The sequence below is a fragment of the Zymoseptoria tritici genome, chromosome 8, assembly GCF_000219625.1.
Source record: "Zymoseptoria tritici IPO323 chromosome 8, whole genome shotgun sequence".
In the NCBI taxonomy this organism is placed as follows: Eukaryota; Fungi; Ascomycota; class Dothideomycetes; order Mycosphaerellales; family Mycosphaerellaceae; genus Zymoseptoria; species Zymoseptoria tritici.
The window spans coordinates 2032035-2048332 of record NC_018211.1 but is presented as its reverse complement, the minus strand read 5'-3'; the positions used below and the strand labels follow the sequence as shown (position 1 = coordinate 2048332).

At 54.8% G+C, this 16298-nt stretch overlaps 6 protein-coding genes across 6 annotated transcripts; 3 read left to right on the top strand and 3 right to left on the bottom strand.

Moving 5' to 3' along the window:
* Positions 1-1056: 1056 nt before the first annotated feature.
* Positions 1057-2966, bottom strand: MYCGRDRAFT_75170 (chaperone ATPase HSP60; the record flags this gene model as incomplete). The annotated part of the gene is made up of 2 exons (XM_003850125.1): positions 1057-2570; positions 2630-2966. The coding sequence occupies 2 exons, from the start codon at positions 2865-2867 to the stop codon at positions 1057-1059; spliced, it is 1752 nt and encodes a 583-aa protein (XP_003850173.1).
* Positions 2967-3525: 559 nt separating this feature from the next.
* Positions 3526-4510, bottom strand: MYCGRDRAFT_81999 (uncharacterized protein; the record flags this gene model as incomplete). The annotated part of the gene is made up of 4 exons (XM_003850124.1): positions 3526-3875; positions 4018-4121; positions 4196-4242; positions 4326-4510. 4 exons carry the CDS (start codon positions 4361-4363, stop codon positions 3798-3800), a joined length of 267 nt encoding a protein of 88 aa, XP_003850172.1.
* Positions 4511-4727: 217 nt separating this feature from the next.
* Positions 4728-5430, top strand: MYCGRDRAFT_75163 (uncharacterized protein; the record flags this gene model as incomplete). The annotated part of the gene is made up of 2 exons (XM_003850186.1): positions 4728-5305; positions 5383-5430. 2 exons carry the CDS (start codon positions 4784-4786, stop codon positions 5428-5430), a joined length of 570 nt encoding a protein of 189 aa, XP_003850234.1.
* Positions 5431-6200: 770 nt separating this feature from the next.
* On the top strand, positions 6201-8552 carry MYCGRDRAFT_75159 (uncharacterized protein; the record flags this gene model as incomplete). The annotated part of the gene is made up of 2 exons (XM_003850187.1): positions 6201-7037; positions 7170-8552. 2 exons carry the CDS (start codon positions 6201-6203, stop codon positions 8550-8552), a joined length of 2220 nt encoding a protein of 739 aa, XP_003850235.1.
* A 1131-nt stretch (positions 8553-9683) lies between these two features.
* Positions 9684-11930, bottom strand: MYCGRDRAFT_75156 (uncharacterized protein; the record flags this gene model as incomplete). Its single annotated transcript, XM_003850123.1, has 1 exon — positions 9684-11930. The coding sequence occupies one exon, from the start codon at positions 11928-11930 to the stop codon at positions 9684-9686; it is 2247 nt and encodes a 748-aa protein (XP_003850171.1).
* A 379-nt stretch (positions 11931-12309) lies between these two features.
* On the top strand, positions 12310-16008 carry MYCGRDRAFT_10184 (uncharacterized protein; the record flags this gene model as incomplete). Its single annotated transcript, XM_003850188.2, has 3 exons — positions 12310-12426; positions 12467-15340; positions 15397-16008. Coding segments are annotated over 3 exons (3603 nt in total), but the record flags the coding sequence as incomplete, so codon positions are not given.
* Between the last annotated feature and the right edge of the window lie 290 nt (positions 16009-16298).

Sequence of the window (16298 nt, the reverse complement as noted above, 5' to 3'; positions counted from 1 at the left end):
AATATCGGGGTATGTAGTTTTTCCGCTGCTGCATGTCCCGTGTAAGATATAGAGATTTTCAAACTGACGGGTAGTTCAGCTTTGCGCCTAGATTACGGGTGCATTTGCGGCTTGACATGGTGCAGGGGGGGTTGAGAGGAGCGAGCGATGTGCTGCCTATCGGGTCTTTGACAGCGATCGATGGAAGCAGGATAAGGTCTGCTTGGCGGGCTTTTGCTGGACCAGGTGTTTTCTCCCTTCTTGGTCTGTGGACCGATCCAACGACAGGCGCAGAGTGGAGGAAATCGAAGATCGGGGAGGTGCACAACTTTGCGGAGGAAAGTGGTGAGATGGATGGTTCCTTCGTGCCTCAAACCTCGAGCATTCAATTCCATCTTTTCAAGGCGGTTTTGAGGTTCCAGACCACGACATCATTATGGCCAAGTTCCAGTGACGTAAATTGTCGTTCCTATCAGTCTCCTCGTCGTGACTCTGTGCTGCTGTACTCGTGTGTCCGAATGCATGGTCGTCGCTAAGCATGAACGGATCCACGCTCGCATCCTGCCGTGTAGTACCGCCGCACCACAACGAGAGCTTTCGTTGGACGTCATCCGGGAGACGCATATACGCCAAGGAGTTGATTCGTGCCTGTGTCGTGCTCGTCTTGCTCGATGCTGCATCATCAGCTAGCACGCCGTTGAAAGGCGAGAGATTGGACCCTAAAGGACATGCGTTCGTTCGTGTAAATAGAACTTTTCGAAGGCTTTCTTCTTCTCTATCTACACAAACGCTATCAATCAAATACAGACACACAATGTGGTGTTACAATACCATATACATTCCAAGCTCCTTTTCCGTTCTCCTTTTCCTCCCATTCCATGCATGCTGAGTGGAGTGTAGCACGAACACAAGCCGAGTCACCGGAGTCCTCGGCCATATTGCTTTTGTACAAGTCTTTCTTTCATTGCGCTCCCGAAGCGAAGAAGGACTGCAGAAGGCGTGGGTATCATAGCGCACAGAACGTCTCCCGAAGCACAGACGGTAAGGCGCATCGTCGGACGGCAGACTTCAATACGCTTAGAAGCCCATGCCGCCCATGCCTCCCATACCGCCCATACCACCCATACCGCCGCCTGGCGCACCGCCCTTCTCTTCCGCAGCCTCGACGATGGCAACCTCGGTTGTTCCGAGCAGGGATGCAACACCGGACGCATCAGTCAAACCAGTGCGCACGACCTTGAAAGGATCAAGGATACCCGCAGCAATCATATCAGTATACTCGCCCTTCTGGCTGTCGAAACCCTTGTTGAAGTCGGAAGCGAACTCATCCATGAGCTTGCCGACAACGACGGAACCCTCGGTACCAGCGTTCTCGACAATCATGCGTGCAGGGCGGGTAATGGCATTCTTGACGATGGACACGCCGAGCTGCTGGTCGAAGTTGGCGGTCTTGACGTTGTTGAGAGCGTTGGCGGCGGCCTTGAGGAGAGCAGTGCCACCACCTGGGAGGATACCCTCCTCGACAGCGGCGCGGGTGGCATTGAGAGCGTCGACCATGCGGTCCTTCTTCTCGCCAACCTCGATCTCGGAGGCACCGCCGACCTTGATGACGGCAACACCACCGGAGAGCTTGGCAAGACGCTCTTGGAGCTTCTCCTTCTCGTAGTCCGAGGTGGTTGGATCGGCGATGACGCCGCGGATCTGCTCGCAGCGGTTGCTGACCATGTCCTTGGTTCCCTCACCGTTGAGGATGACAGTGTCCTCCTTGGTAATTGTGATGGAGCCAGTGGAGCCTAGCATGTCTGGGGTAGCCTTTTCGAGCTTGATGTCGAGCTCGTCGGTGAAGACGGTTCCGGAGGTAAGGACGGCGATATCGCCGAGAATGCTCTTGCGGTTGTCACCGAAGCCGGGAGCCTTGACGGCGGCGACTTGAAGCTGACCACGGAGCTTGTTGAGAATGCAGACAGCAAGAGCCTCACCGTCAATGTCCTCGGCGATGATAACAAGAGGACGGCGGAGCTGCTGGGAAGCCTCGAGAGCTGGAACAATGTCCTGCACAGCGGAGATCTTCTTCTCGGAGAGGAGGATCAAAGGCTTCTCGAACTCGACCTTTTGTGTCTTGGTGTCGGTGATGAAGTATGGAGAGATGAAACCACGGTCGAACTTCATACCCTCAGTGACCTCGAGCTCATCGGTAATGGTCTTGCCCTCCTTGACGGTGATGACACCCTCTTTTCCGACCTTCTCCATCGCGCTGGCGAGAAGCGCACCGATGTGTGTGTCGCCGTTGGCGGAAATGGTTGCGACCTGGCTGATCTCGGCGGATGTGGTAATGTCGCGCTTGTTGGCTTGGAGGTACTCGATGACGGCTTCGACCGCAGCCTGGGTGCCTCTGCGGAGATCCATTGGGTTGCAGCCGGCGGCGACGTTCTTGACGGTCTCGGAGAAGATGGCATTGGCGAGGACGGTGGCGGTGGTGGTACCGTCACCAGCAACTTCGTTGGTCTTGCTGGCGACATCCTGGAGTAACCGGGCGCCGAGGTTCTCGAACTTGTCCTTGAGGGTGATGGCTTTGGCAACAGTCACACCGTCTGTGTAGATTTTGTTAGCGATGGCTTGATGGCATATGCCCACATGAGTGTATGCATACCCTTGGTGATCTTTGGCGAGCCGTAGCTTGACTCGATCAAGACATTTCTGCCCTTTGGTCCCAATGTTGTGGCAACAGCTCTTGCGAGGGTCTCGACACCGGTGAGAAGAGCAGCTCTGGCCTCGACACCAAACTTCAACTCCTTGTGTGCGAATCGTTGCTGTACGAGCGAGCCGGGAGTTATTCTCGATGATGAGCGGGCCATTGCCCTCGGGGCGGATGTGAAAGCGCGCTGCATGGTTGCGGTTGTTGGAGATGCCAATGGACGATGAATTTGGGGGTTCAGATGATGGAGATCAAACGAGGGTGTGTCGCGGAGGTCGTGGAGTGGTGGAAGAGATGAGGTAGATGGTGGATGGAGAAATGGTTGCTCCAGAATATTCGAAGCTGGAGAGATCGTCTACAAGAGCTACAGCCAATCGGGGAAGGCGCTTTCGCCGCAACTTCGTCCGCTTATTGCCGGACAGTCGCATGTGCTTTCAGCTATTCTATTCCTCGACTCGCAACTCAATGACAACTCGCACTCGAGAAGCATAGCGATGGTACCATTCCCAATTCCGGAGTCTAGAGTTATCTTCCATAGACGGGCTGAAGAGCACGGCATAAAGCGAAGCCAGCCGAAATTATGCAAGCGAAAATGCCGGGGAGACGATTGATATAGATGCAATAGCCAAAAACCAGCGGAGAAAGCCAACAAAAGCCTTGAGCTCGTTTTGAGCCAACAAGTCGAACTGGCGAGATAGTCGTGAGGTTCCAGATGTTCCAGAGAAACCATAGTATGGGTGCACTGTGTTCAACGTTCGGAGCATATGCTCAATGTAGCCTTACAGCGTCCATACCGTGTTTCTGACCTCGACCAAAGAGTAGTAACACCCGTCTATGTCGCATAGTACCTTCAATCCATTTCGACTCCAGAACGCCGTCCACCGCCTCCTGTCTTCCGAGAAACAGGATCCAAACATGCTCATACCGTATATCCTGCTCAAGCATTGCGATCGCTTCCATCTCCGCCTCATGAATGAGATCAAGAGTCGACGATTGTGCACAAGGTCGGCAAATGTATCATTTGTTGTCGTAAAATCGCGGAGGCTCGCAAGGCTCTTTCCATTCCTTCGTCGCATCTCAGTGTCCAGCTCCTCCTCCCATGCCTCCCCGCTCAAAACATCCTTCATCGCAGTGCAATCTCTCCTCTCCGACTCGCTCGTTTGTGCAAGATCGCCTGGCATCCGCAAAATAGTAGGAAAGCCTAGATGATCCTCCAGATTAGCTCCCTCTCCACGACCCAATGAATTCTCCCGTTGCACGCTGAATGCACCCAGTGGCGACACGAGAGTCGTTTTGTGTTGCCACTGTGTGCATCCAGATGGAGGGATGTGAGGAGAACGTACCCCATATACAGCCACAGCACTAAACACGGCCGTAGCGACTTTGGCTCCGTCCTTCGGGTCCTCTTTCGATCCCATCAGGGAGTGGTTGTTGTTGGCGAACATGCCTGTATGGTCCAGGTCAGCTTTGAATTCCGATTCCATTCCTATCGCAGCCCGGAGGAATTGTATCGAGACGTACCGCCAATTGTGCTGAGGATCACGATCGCAAAGATGGAGATGACGATGCTATTGCAGAGAGGCCACGATTAGCTCGCTGATCCGTTCACAAAGCTCACTCTAGCAGATTCATCTGCTGATGGTATACACACCATGTCCATGCGTTGAAGGCGGAAACGACGGGCTTCATTGTGGCTCTATCTCTTCGCCGCCTGCGAGGCGGGATCGGTGGGAGGTACGGGTGTCGTTCGATGATGTGTGATTGGCCTCAGGTATTCCTCAGAGTGGTACGCAGACGGTCGTCAGGTTCGGGACGGTGATGGTTCGGTGCGAGTTGGCGATGTGAGGTCCAAGGACTGCAGTGTCTCTGCTGATGAGGTCGTCGTCAAGCCCAGATCGGCCCGGCGCATGCGCACGGCTAAAGTTCGGGCGTTTAGAGAGCTGTCCACGCAATGGCGGGCTTTCGCTTGTGACGAGCATTCAACTTCACGACATTGACATTGCGGAAGAGGACGGCACAGGAGACTCTGCCATAAGGACAACGACACAGAAGAATCATAAACAACACATCCACCAATCGAGGACATCCCTCGTCCATCTACCACCCGCCATGCCCGCCTATCACTCCGTCTTCCTCGACGAACCCAACCAACAACTAATCGGCAACTTCGCCCTCCTCCCCCTCCGCACCCGCACTCGCGGTCCCGCCCAACAACTTCCCGCCCTCACCTCCAGCACGGAACTCGACATCGACCCTTCCAATGAATCCTACGACCCCCTCGACGAAGTCCTCTCCCTCTTCCGCGCCAACACCTTCTTCCGCAACTTCGAGATCAAAGGTCCCGCAGACCGGGTGCTGATCTATGGCATCTTATACGTCACCGAAGCGTTGAACAAGATTCGGCCAAACATGGGACGGAAAGAGGCGGAGAAGGCGGTGATGAGTAGTGCTTTGGATACGAATTTCGCGGTTCCCGGTGATGCGGGGTTTCCTTTGAATCAGATGTTTGAAGCACCGAGGGATCGGAACGAGGCGGAGGTTTTGAGGCAGTATGTTATGCAGATGAGGCAGGAGTTGGCGGCGAGGTTGTTGAATCGGGTTTATGCGGATGGGACGGGGGTGCCGAGTAAGGTGAGTGTGATCGAAAGGAGAGGGAGGGTGGTGGTGGAGGAGGTACTGTTGGAGACTTTTGCTAACGGATTTCACAGTGGTGGCTCAGCTTCTCGAAGAGGAAGTTCATGGGCAAGGCGTTATGAGCGGGCCTTTCTGAGACGAAGTGTGCTGCATGATTGTGTCGACACGATGGATGGTGGAAGCGACTGTATGAGCTCCGTTGCTCTGAGATCGGCAGCAGTACCGCTACGACAGCGACGAGATACATGCTCCCGATTCGAGACGGCTCGGATGACCACAGAGCAGAGCCGAGGGGCCTCCCACGCTAGGAACAGCTGATAGACGACCACATCTCAGAGTTTATGCCACGACGCGGGCTCTGTCCTGCACAGCCCTGCAATTGTATGCCGATCGTGGAGAAGTACATTGTCCTCGCCATGATGTAGAGATGTCCGCATTTCCGTCGTCGAGGATTAAAGTTTACACGTGATAGCTGCTAAGCCTCAAGCTAGTGGGCTGTGAAGGAGGCGCCATGGATGGGCTACTAACATCAACCAGGCTGCGCATACCGCCTTCCTTTGGTCCTTCCAGAAGGTCAACCGCGGTCAATCTTCCCGCTAACAATTTGCTGTGCAGGTATCCAACCAGTGTCAAGTCATTTGGAGAACACCGAGTACTGTGGTATGCCGAGGAAACTCTGAACGGGCCCGGTCGAAGCTATCTAGGCCTCAAACCTCATCGACCGGAGGTACGAACCCAATGGATCCAGGCTTCCTTCCTTTGGCGGTCATAGCCTCAAATGTAAATGTATAAGTAGTGCTGCCTGCACTTCTTTTTTCAAATCATCTACCCCAGCCAACTTGATGCACCTATCACTATCAGCTATACGATAACAACCCTATAACATACCAAGATGCCTAACAGGCTCTCGAAACTCTTCAGTCGCTCTGACAAGAAGAAGGCAGTTACTGTCACAACAGAGCGGGCTTCCGATTCTTCCTCACTCAGCGACTCGCAGTCCTCGCCACCTTCTCTCCGCGATCAGCCACCACCAGACTACGAGCAATCCCAGGATCGTCACGATCCAGATCATGCCATCGATGTCCCGGACATCACCGCAGGCTTCGTCAACCTGAGAATACCCGGCCGCGGCAAAGATGGCCTGCCTATGACAGCAGAATGTATCGCCCACCTCAAACTTCTTGAGTGCTTCTATCGACTCAGAGCCGACGTTGCTTCACGAGATGGACTCTTCGGCATCCAGAACCCCACCTTTAAGCAAGTCCCGGCGGATAACGATGGCCGAGCTGAGTGCCTTAAGAGGCTCGCCGAAAAGCGATGGGCCATTTACGTCGAGCGGGCTATCGACAGGTACGAGACCTGGCTCTCAGCTATGGACACTGGCCGACCGATCACGCGGAAGTCTCTCAAGGTACTGGGTCAGAAGGGATGGTTGCTTGAAGGCGATGCGGGGAATGAGTATCGTATCGAATTAAGCACCATGCCGCCTGTGGACGTACTCATGGTGTGGCACTCACATATGCTCAACCCTAGGGCGTATCTCGAAGACTGCTTGAGGGCTGGAAGAATATCGCTTTGGAAGCGAGGCATGCCTTGGGAGACCGTCGCAGCAGCCATCGATTCGACGACTTTCAAATATGCTCCTGGCTCCGAGGCACACTGGCGCGAGTTGACCAGCCAGTCGTGGGACAGCCTTGCAGCCGACGCTGCGCAGGATTCATTCAAGGTGGTACCATGCCCCTCATGCTGCGCAAGGAACTCGGTGCCATGGACCATTATCGATCAGAGCAGATCGTACCCGTTCTACAAATTGACTGAAGACATGCATGACAAGGATATTCTCCTCAAGAACACTGATGAGATCGTCTCCTCTGGCTCAGGGTACTGCGACAAAGATTTTTACCACGTCTGCAACTACTGTGGTACTTCTTTCGATCATGAACACCTTCGCGCCGCCAGAATGCTCAACGACATCAGACTTCTCCGAGACCAAGACCTTCCCCTGCGCGGCACACTTCTCGGTATCAAGGGCATCCCCTGGAAAGCCTTTGGCGTGAAAGACGATGCTCTCGATGAGTTCAACGTTCCCCTTCGCCGTGAGCTTGGCTTCCATCTCCGCGATAAGAAAGCCCCATCCATGAATCGCCTTCGTCAGGACCTCGAAGCCGCCTTCAAGGACAGAGCCCTCATGCGTGTATCCCTCGATCTTCCAGCGCCCAAGACAATCAAGATCTCCGTGCGCAAGACCATGGCACGATACTGGGACAACTCCAGCGCTTTCGCCCTCGACCTCAACGGCGCCGTCACCCGCCAAGGCAGCTTCATCGAGAAAATGCACAACATCGACTGGCTGCACTCCCCCGCTTTACCACACACCATGTCTCGCCTCATCGAGAAGTACGGAGTCTTCCTCAACATCATGGCCAAATACCCCCGCGACATGGCCGTGCCGACTCTCGACGTCGACCTCGCCTGGCACACCCATCAACTGAGTCCAAAGGAGTACATGTCCCACACCGTCCTGCTGTGCAACCAATTCATCGACCACGACGACAAAGTCACCGAACTCAAACTCAACGACGCCTTCGCTTGGACCTCCAAAACGTACCAGAAAATGACCAACAAACCCTACTCGGAATGCACATGCTGGTACTGCGAAGCCGTCCGCGAGTCTCACTCCCATGGTCTGAGATCCGCTTTCCGCACGATGGAGATCGAACCGCATCTCCCGACTCTCCAGCAAGACCCAGGCTCGTACGTGCACATCTCAGCCCACAACGCTGTTCGGCCGACGGATGATAAGAATCATACGAAGCAGGCGGAGAAGCAGGCCGCGCAGCTGGAGAGGTACTACAATAAAGCCTGCGAGAGGGCGAGGAAGAAGGGCAAGCCGGAGCCGAAGAGGGATGACTATTATTATAGCGCGGCGTATGGGTACCCGGTGTATATTCCTGCGTATAGTCCGTTTGTGGGGCCGATGCCTTATTGCGGAGCCGGTGTGGGTGTGGGTGTTGGTGGAGGGTGTATGGCGGTAGGAGTGGGAAGTGTGGGGAATTGTTGTCAGGGGACTTGTGGTGGGGGGAGTGGAGGGGGGTGCTCGAGTGGTGGATTTGGAGGGTGTTCGGGTGGTGGAGGGGGTTTTGGGGGATGTGCTGGGGGCAGTTCGGGAGGCGGATTTGGAGGTTGTGGAGGTGGAGGAGGCGGAGGGTGTGGTGGTGGAGGTGGCGGTGGTGGATGTTGTTGATTGCGAAAAGAGGTGGCTGCGATGGTGGTGCTGGAGAGATGAACGGTTGGTTGATACCCCTATTATGATATAAGTTCACGTTTATGAGATATGCATTGTATGCTCCCCTTGCCGCTTCCAGCAAAGTAGTATCACCTTTTGCATATGGTTCGCATGCCGACAACCGATGTCTGGCACAAGTCCTCCCTCACTCCCAGGTGCGAACGCAATGCCTACTGCTACATCGTTGCTCGCACTGGACTGAACCTGATCGTGGTCTACTGCCGGGTCTGAGTGAGGCATACACTACGCCTTTACGAACCTTGAACGTCACGACGTGGGCAGCGTAAGATCGTACATGGAGTGCTCGGTCGATACGATCTCGAGCGTGATGAGAACGCAGACCGCCTCATCAAGGAGCAGAACTCCTTTGCCGGTGTCACTGTACCTATCCAACGAGGCGAGGATCGTGCCGGTGAAACAGAACGGCAATGCTTGTGTGTTCTGCGTCGGTGCTTCAACGAAGGTACCTAGTCCTGGGGGTGCTGTCAAGACTGGAGGGTTTCTTCTTCGTGTTCGCCAAATTTTGGAAAAGCGTGTCATTGGTGCAACGTCCTACCAGCATTGCTACACTCCCCTGATCACTGAGCACCTCGTTCGGTCCAGCGCGGGACACCCGGCTCCACCTTTGCCCGCAGGCCACCACAGCGTCGATGAAGGTCAGCACGGCTTTCTTGTTGAGAGGCGATGGGCACAGGTGATGGACATTGGTTGTCGTGGCTGGCAGAAATCATGAACAAAGATGATTGAAACATACGTTCGCACTTGTTCCGGAAAGTGCATACGCTTGGAGTGCAACATGCCGTGCCCTTGGGCTGTGAACCATGTATACGTCGTGCGTGAAGCAGTGCGTATGCCGTGAACTCGATCGGAGGAACCAGTTCTATCGACAATTCTTCGATTCTGCTTTGACACCGTCCATGGAGCGAGGACCAGCTATCAATGACCCGCGATCCAATTCGATGCCTTTCTTACCTAGCAATGTCGTGAGATTGGGTGTAGAATAATAGGAAGGAAATGTACAATGATCCGAATTCTGGTTCCGGGGACAGAATGCGTGCAGGCTCAGCACGGTCCGGATCGGTTTCTCCGCTACTCCTCTTCATCGCTACTCAGCTCTGCGGTCAGAGTCGGCATCTCAAAGTCGCTGCCACTTCCATCGTCCTCATCATCCGCTGCCGCGCCGCCCATCGCCACGTCTCTTGCAGTGACGGGCATTTCCACTACTGTCCTCGTCGTAATTACTTGTTCACCACCCCCGACAGCATCCTCACTTCGCATTCGTTTCGCAGCAATGTCTTGCTCGGCACTCTCGGCCGCTGGTCGCTTGGCTGTCGGCGTGGCTTGAGGATCCGAAAAAGCAGTAGCGTATGAAGAAGGAGGTTCTTGCGCAAGGGCAGCGAGGGGCGTGGGCTCGGCATTGTCGGATTGAGACACGGTAAGATCGTCTTGGTGTTCGTACACAGGCTCGACTTCGGGTTCGGGCTCCAGCTCAGGGATGGGCTCGGGTTCCGCTTCTTCCGCCTCCATCTCTTCTTCATCCTCTTCGTCCTCCTCATCTTCAGCATCGTCGCCGGATGAGCGTTTGTATCCAGTCTTGATAGGCGGCATTCGTGGTCGGAGTAGTGTTTCTGTCGAGATGGAGTCTGGGTGAGTCCGGGCGAGGATAGGAAGGAGGCTAGCTTGCGTGCGCGCGCTGTTCGGTTTTTGGCTCGGGTTTAGGATGCTCGCGAGGAGGAGGTCGTGGGATCTGACGAGCACCGCCGTACGGTCAATCTGCGCGCGGAGCTTGGGCAGAATGCAGATCGCATCCAGACGGGAGAGCGTCGTTGCCAGAAGAGTTGATGCCGCGATTCTCAGTTCGCGAAATTCAGGCGGGTGCGTCTGAAGGGTTTGAGCGAGGCCAAGTTGTTGTTTGATGCCGGCTTGATTTTCGTTGATGCTGGGTACGGAGGTCTGATCGTCGTCCGGTAGGACATCCGAACAGCAGGACTTAACGATTGGTGCGATATCGACGAAATCGTTCTTTGACATTGTTGGCCCGATCAGGTCCAACGCTTTGGCGAGGAAGCGATACAGAGTGCAACGGACATGAGAATCAATTGTCTCGGACGGGAAAACGCGAATGATCTGGTCGATGAAACCTTGAGCACACGGAATGGAGAGAGACCCGAGTCGATCCTGCAGAGAGATGGCGATGCCGATGCCGGCAGCGTGTATCTTTGGCAGCACGGAAAACATGGCCTCCCGTTCGTCCTTCGAGATCTGGTTGTTCGGCTTGACAAAGTCGAATTTGCCGGCTTGCGGCAGGATGATAGAGAAAAGTCGGGTCAGAAGATCCGCAACGATGCCAACACGAACAGAGACAGACCCTGGAGAAGCTGTAGTTAGGTGTGATGCAATTACATCAAGCAGTGCCACCAGTCTCTCGCTCCCAGCGTATACGCCTTTCCAGCCTGATAGTCCTGCGCCATCCTCACTTTGCACCTCACCGTTGAGTATCTGTTGAGAGGGCGGTGAGACCCCTGTGGTGGACTGCCAGTCCTCGACTACAGACCGGAAGAGCCGGTCAGAAGTAGAGTGCGCAGCTGTCACAGCAGCTTTCAACGTCTCTTCCCACTTCTCGCTTCCGCCTTGTTTGGGCGTACAGTTCGCCAGCAGTACCCACAGCCGGTCCGCAATCTCCCTGTGCTCGTTCGTGAAATGACGACCGTCAGCCGAGAAGAGAATGTTGGTCAAGATCTGTCTCAGCTTCGCATCATTCGCTCTGAAGATGGTCGGATGTCTCGGCAACAATACTGCAAATGCTTCGAGAGTCGTTTGTATTTCTCCCGAAGAACACCGCTTGTTCTCAATATTGGCCAGACATGTCGGAATGAACGTCGTCAGCGCAGGCGTGGTGATTTCCCGGATGAGGTTGGAGTAGTCCCAAGTGAGCATGAAAATTCGGGTCAAAGTCAGCACTGCCAGACTGCGAGTAGTCGGCGGCTCCGGCTTCTTCAAGATTCCAAGCAGACTGCGCACCCACACATTGGATTTTGACAGGATTTCAACTCCGCCGGCCTCGATGGTTGCTTTGATGAGAACGACTGCGGACCATCTCCCTTCGATAGTGCGATCATTCAGAAGCGATCCAAGCTGAGTCTTGAATCGATGTACCACGATTGAGGCTTCGTTGTTCTGCTTCGTATCCGTGGCGGCCGAGAGTATGTTTCTGCAATTCCAGAGTGAGCTGGCAATTTGTGTAGCCGCTGCCGGGAGTTTGTCCGTGGTTGTCGACGAGATGCGATAGTTCAGTGCCTTCAGCAAGGCTACAGAGGATGCGGTCGACTGAGACATGCTTGATGACGGCAAAGCAAAGCAATGCCTATGTCGATGTTTTGGTCGTTAATTCGTGGAACTTTTTCTCGAGATGAAGTCGGAGACAAATTTTGGCTTTGCGCCGGGCCGTGACGACCACCCAAGATCGCAGCTGGCCCACGTTCCTGAGATCTCAGACGAGATGAAAACCTTCCCGCAATTCAACCTCACTTTCACGACGTCCAACGATATCGACGCTCAATCCTCGATGTCCGGCAGAAGCAGAAGCATTGTGTGAAAGATGCGGGTGCGATAGCGTCGACTCCTGCGATCGTGTCCACGAAGCTGTACCTCCTCCGCGACCCTCACCACTTTGCTATCCGCCATCATGAGCCTCCACAAAACACCCAACCCGGAGAAGGGCGCGCGATACTTGGGACTCCTCGACCAGGCTCTCTGTGCTGCTCACTGGAGCGAAGTGCCCGAGCTGGCTCGTAAGGTAGAGAAGCATGCACCGGAGAGGAAGTGTACGTCTGTTGCCTCGTTCACGTACCTGGAGCCACTCCCTGACGAAGCTCACAGCTTTTACACTCGCCGCTCGATCGCAATGCCAGATCGCAAATGCCAGCCACCGACCGACCTCCGCCGCATCCAACGCCACATCCAGTCTACACAGCCTCGGTGAGCTCGTCCCTCGACTACTCGAATCGACCACCGCGGCCTCCGCAAAGAGCTATCCCGATGATGCCTTTGTGGCCAGCATATGCCTGGCGGAGATATACTGGGTGCAAGAGTCGCCGATCGATGCGTTGAAAGTGTTAGAGGGAGCAACACCATCTGGACAGTCGGAGAAGAGCGCAGCAGCTCCACTGGGATGGCTGGAGGTCTGCACGGTCAAAGCGGCGTATATACGCGCAGTGTGTCTAGAATCTACCGGACGACACAGCGATGCTCGAGGGTGCTACCAGACTGCGGTCATACAGACGCCTGGTCATCGCAGTGCGGAGCTAAGAAGATGGACAGAACGACTGCTCGCGAGTGCTTGCATGTACAGTGTCAAGAAAATGCCGTCGCCTTCTGCGCAAGACTTCAGTGAGACTTATACCGCGTTCAAGGCATGGGCAGCCTTCTGGGACAGGGCTGGGGAAACAAACTCGGCTGGAACATCGAATGTGGACGTCCCTCGAAGGCAGGTCTGGAAGGCATACTATGATCTACTTTCGACGATTCTACAACACGGTCTCCTCTACAATACCACACCCCAGGCAAATGATGATCTGTTCGTGATTGCTGGGCCGGACTACTCAAGAGAAAAGTACAGTGCGTCGAAACGAGCCCAGAGGAAGGAGATCAAAGAAGTCGAGCGGACGTATGAAACTCTTCTGATCAAGGAGACACAATTTCCGAAAGCCAGTCAGAGTAACACTGAAGTCGAAGAATGGGCAGAGCAAGTCGTGACGAACTGGAGAGCATTCTCCAGCGGTGAGTGGACAGACTCAGATCTGGAAGAGGGAGGCAAGAACGCTGTTTCTCGAATCGTGCTGGACATCCTCTATCGCGCGGCTACGAAGACATTTCACTCGACACCCATCTTGCGACATCTATTCACTATCCATACTGCTTTGGGGGAATTTGACCTCGCCATGCATGCTTTCAACAGCTATATGGAAATCACCGACAAGGGCAAAGCACGTGAGGAGAAGACTGGAAGGCGCTCGATTGGGCTTGACGATGACGATGAGGCAGTGCTTACCGTTGCAGAGGCTGTCCGGGTGCTCTGTCGATATGGTGATCGAGAGCAGGCCGAAAAAGCACTTGAGACTACTGGGGCTCTGCAGAAATGGCTGGATCAGAAACGGCCGATCACGGCGGACAGGATGTTGACAAACGGTGGTGATCACGAATCTGAGCGCCCTGCCAGCCAGTCCTCGGCATCGGCGCTGAAGTCGACAAGTCTTGCAGCTGCATACCGGGCCATGGGCATCAGTCAAGCACACTGGGCCAGCCTGACATTTGAGTCTAGCGACAGACCCGGCCTGCTTGAGCAAGCGGCGAGCAACCTCCGACGAGCGCAGAGATATGATGAGGACAGTGTTGAGACGGCCTATTCGCTAGCTCTGGTTCTGGCGAGACAGAGGGATGTCTCGGCGGCCATCGAGGTGGTTCGATCGGTAATTGAGTCAAGGGACAGGCCAGACATCGTACGCGAAGACGCAGGCTCCCCGTCACCACACGATCGCAAGCGCAAATTGATACCACTGTGGCATCTGCTGGCGCTGTGCCTTACCGCCGACGATGAATTCGAAGCGGCTGTGCAGATGTGTCAGGCCGCGTTCAAACAGTTTGGAAATCCTCTTGTGCTGTTCGGCCAACCGATGGAGATTATGCTGAGAGATCCCGAGAGAGCGATCCCGTCGGACTCCGGTGCGAGAGGGCTTGTCGATCAGATGGAGGGCTTCGAAAAGGAGGGCATTCTCCAAATCAAGATGACTGAGATTGCGCTGCTCGAACTCACAGAAGGACCCGAGGCGGCGGTGGACATGACAGATGAGCTACTCAGTGTCTATTCACGACTCTTCGGCAGTCCTGGACTGCCCACCACGAGCCAGAAATCAGAACCTGCTGTGCCGACGACTAACTCAAGACTCGGCGGTACATTACGAAGTATAGCGGGAAGCATCAGGCCGAGGTCTTCAAGGTCAGTGCGCAGTGAAAAGGGAACGTCTAGGAGACTTTCGCTTGCATCTGCCGACAACACCACGTTCCTGCCGCCCCTACCGGCGGCGTCCTCGAATAACAACACGCAAGATCTGAGCTCGCCGATCGCAATCACTGTCACGAATGGCGACAACGCGGACACAGAAAAGCCTCGGGGCCGCCATGCACATCATCCACACCTACCGCATCTACCTTTCCATGGTCGGAAACATGGAGACGCAAGTCGTTCTCGAACACGAGATGAGAGTCTCACAGTCAGCGATCAGGATCCGATATCTTCGAACGGAAACACCACATTGCCACAATCACAGACAGCAGACATGTCGAACGCTCAGCAGCATCTCGGAGCAATCCCTCACAACGAAGCTCACACAAATCTACCTCCGCCTCCCGGACACGATAATCAACCTCCTCGTCAAGATGTTCGACTTCCTGCACCTCATCCAGCATCTGCATCCACGATCCCAGAGCCACATCTTTCCCCTTATTACGAACGACGACAGAATATTGGAGTTTTGGTCAAGACTTGGCTGTTCATCGCAGAATTGTATATCCGTGCCGAGACGTACGACGATGCGCAAAGTGCGGTCTCAAATGCGGCGAGATTTGCTGAGGCGTTGGAAGCGGGTCTTGCAGGGGAGGATGGCGGCACGAGTGCGATGAAGCTGTGTTTGAAAGGCTGGGGCGGTGGACAGAGTATCGACGACTTGCTGGCTGATGTTTGGGCGGCTGTGAGTTGTGCTATTATCCCGCTGACGTGCCATGCTCTCGCTAACTTTCTCCACAGAAAGCTCAGCTCTCTCTCGCCCTCTCTAAACCATTCGCCGCCCTTTCTCACTACGAACAAGCCGTCTCCCTCTCGCCCGACCATCCGGTGGCCATCATCGGTCTATCGAACCTTCTCCTCGACATTTTTGAAGAGACCCTCCCTGCCGAAGAACCCATGCCGAGCACCAGGCCTCTGCTAATAGCTTCCAATCCACTAATCCGCGAAGCACGCCCTACTCTTCCAAGACCCACGAGCTCCTCCAGTGGCCCCTCTCGTCGACCAAGTCTCGGCGGCACTCCCTCTTTCCTCGACCAGAAACCCCGCCCTGTTATCGAGGACGATAGCGAGGAAGCCACCACCACTACCGGTCGAAGAGCAAGACCGGATCCCACGCCAGCAGAACTCAATCGACTTGCAGCGAGGGATAGAGCGTACATGCTCCTCTCGAATTTGACAAAGTTGGGCACCGGCTGGGACGACTCGGAAGCGTGGATGGCGTTTGCCAGGGCTTGTGAGTTGAGTGGCGAGGTGAAGAGGGCGAGACAGGCGCTTTGGTGGGTTGTTGAGTTGGAGGAGAAGAGAGGTGCCAGAGGATGGGAGGTTGTGGGAGCGGGAGGATATACCCTGTGAGCTATCAAGTCGGAGGTAATTAATGAAGACTGTCGGCGACCGACCCTTTCGCCATCTCACGGACAATTCAGATACTCTGCGCTAATGTCGTGGTCATTTGGTTACAGTCATCCATGCTGTCCTGGAAGTTTGAGACGTGTCTTGTGATTATGAAGAAGGACGGAGCCTGGGGGTCCTGCCATTCGCGGTTGGAAGTGAAGCTGTGGAGCAGACTGTGCGAATGGGAGTGGGAAAGCATGAATGATGCGTGACGGAAGAGAGCTGGTTGTAAAGATCGTTTTTCTCTCATG